Raw genomic sequence first — 1,166 nt, 5'->3', positions numbered from 1 at the left:
TACTTGCGTGTGTAGAATAATACCATTAGGATGAAGAACTTGGCCAGTATAGTAGGAAGAGTCCTCGGATGCAAGGAACACATACGATGGAGCAATCTCGCAAGGCTGAGCAGCCCTATCCATGGGCACCTCTGACCCAAATTTTACTATATCCTCATCATCTAGTGCTGCAACTTCCAACGGCGTCCACACAGGGCCAGGTGCGACACCATTGACTCGAATCCCCTTGTCGACTAGCTTCTGTGATAGACCCCTTGTGAAAGACACGACGGCTCCCTTCGTTGATCCATAGTCAAGAAACTTTGGGCTTCCGGTATACGCTGCTACTGATGCGGTGTTTATGATGCTGCTTCCTTGGTTCATGTGCTTGATAGCATGCCTAGACAAACCAATTAAGTCATTGCCATCATCAAAACAAGAAAGAGAAAAATCTCTACTTGCAGTGCATTAATAAAATAAAAGGTTTATAAGACGTCAAAATGTCTCAGTGTCATATATAATAGATTGTTTTATTTGATTTAAGTTTCTAAAAACATACAAATATATCATATATGTATTCTATAAAAGTATTATAACTAGTTTATAAGATGTTTTTGGACGTCCTAACATTCTCTAGAAAAATTCCAAAATAAAAATGATTACATTCAACTTTAACAGTTTCTGTATTTTGTATATTATAACATTAAATATATTATAAAGATATTTTATACATTTAATAAAATATTAATTATTTTCTTCTAACCATTTAATTTCATTGATTTTTACAGGTGGAAATAATAGAAAAATCATTTCTTTAACCTGCTTTCTTAATTTTAAAGAATCTATTCGAGCAAAAAAGTAGCTCAAAATCCCAAAAATCTCCATTTTTTCGTCATTTTTGCAGAATCTATTGAAGATGCTCTCATATAGATGTTCTTATAACGACCATGTGGTAGAATTTTTTGAGATAACACGAAATCACGAAATCTCAAGAAAGAAAAACTTCAGGTAAAGATTATGAGGTGATGCACAAACCTTGTCATGAAGAAATAAGAGAAAATGTTGGTCCTGAACACCCTTTCAAGCCTATCCTCCGTTATATCTTCTAAAGAATATGTTTCGTACTGCACGGCTGGATTGTTAATCAGGACATCGATGCGCCCATATTTCGCAATGACCTCATCAAC

At 35.0% G+C, this 1,166-nt stretch overlaps 1 protein-coding gene across 1 annotated transcript; it reads right to left on the bottom strand.

Annotated features, from left to right (window-relative positions):
- Positions 1 to 7: 7 nt before the first annotated feature.
- LOC112505626 (glucose and ribitol dehydrogenase-like) lies at positions 8 to 1,163 on the bottom strand (the record flags this gene model as incomplete). The annotated part of the gene is made up of 2 exons (XM_025109504.1): positions 8 to 379; positions 1,015 to 1,163. Coding segments are annotated over 2 exons (521 nt in total), but the record flags the coding sequence as incomplete, so codon positions are not given.
- Positions 1,164 to 1,166: the final 3 nt, after the last annotated feature.

This window comes from Cynara cardunculus, unplaced genomic scaffold, assembly GCF_001531365.2.
Source record: "Cynara cardunculus var. scolymus isolate 2C unplaced genomic scaffold, CcrdV1 Un_Scaffold_13344, whole genome shotgun sequence".
NCBI lineage: Eukaryota > Viridiplantae > Streptophyta > Magnoliopsida > Asterales > Asteraceae > Cynara > Cynara cardunculus.
The sequence above is the reverse complement of the archived record's forward strand: the minus strand, read 5'-3'. Positions and strand labels throughout refer to the sequence as shown.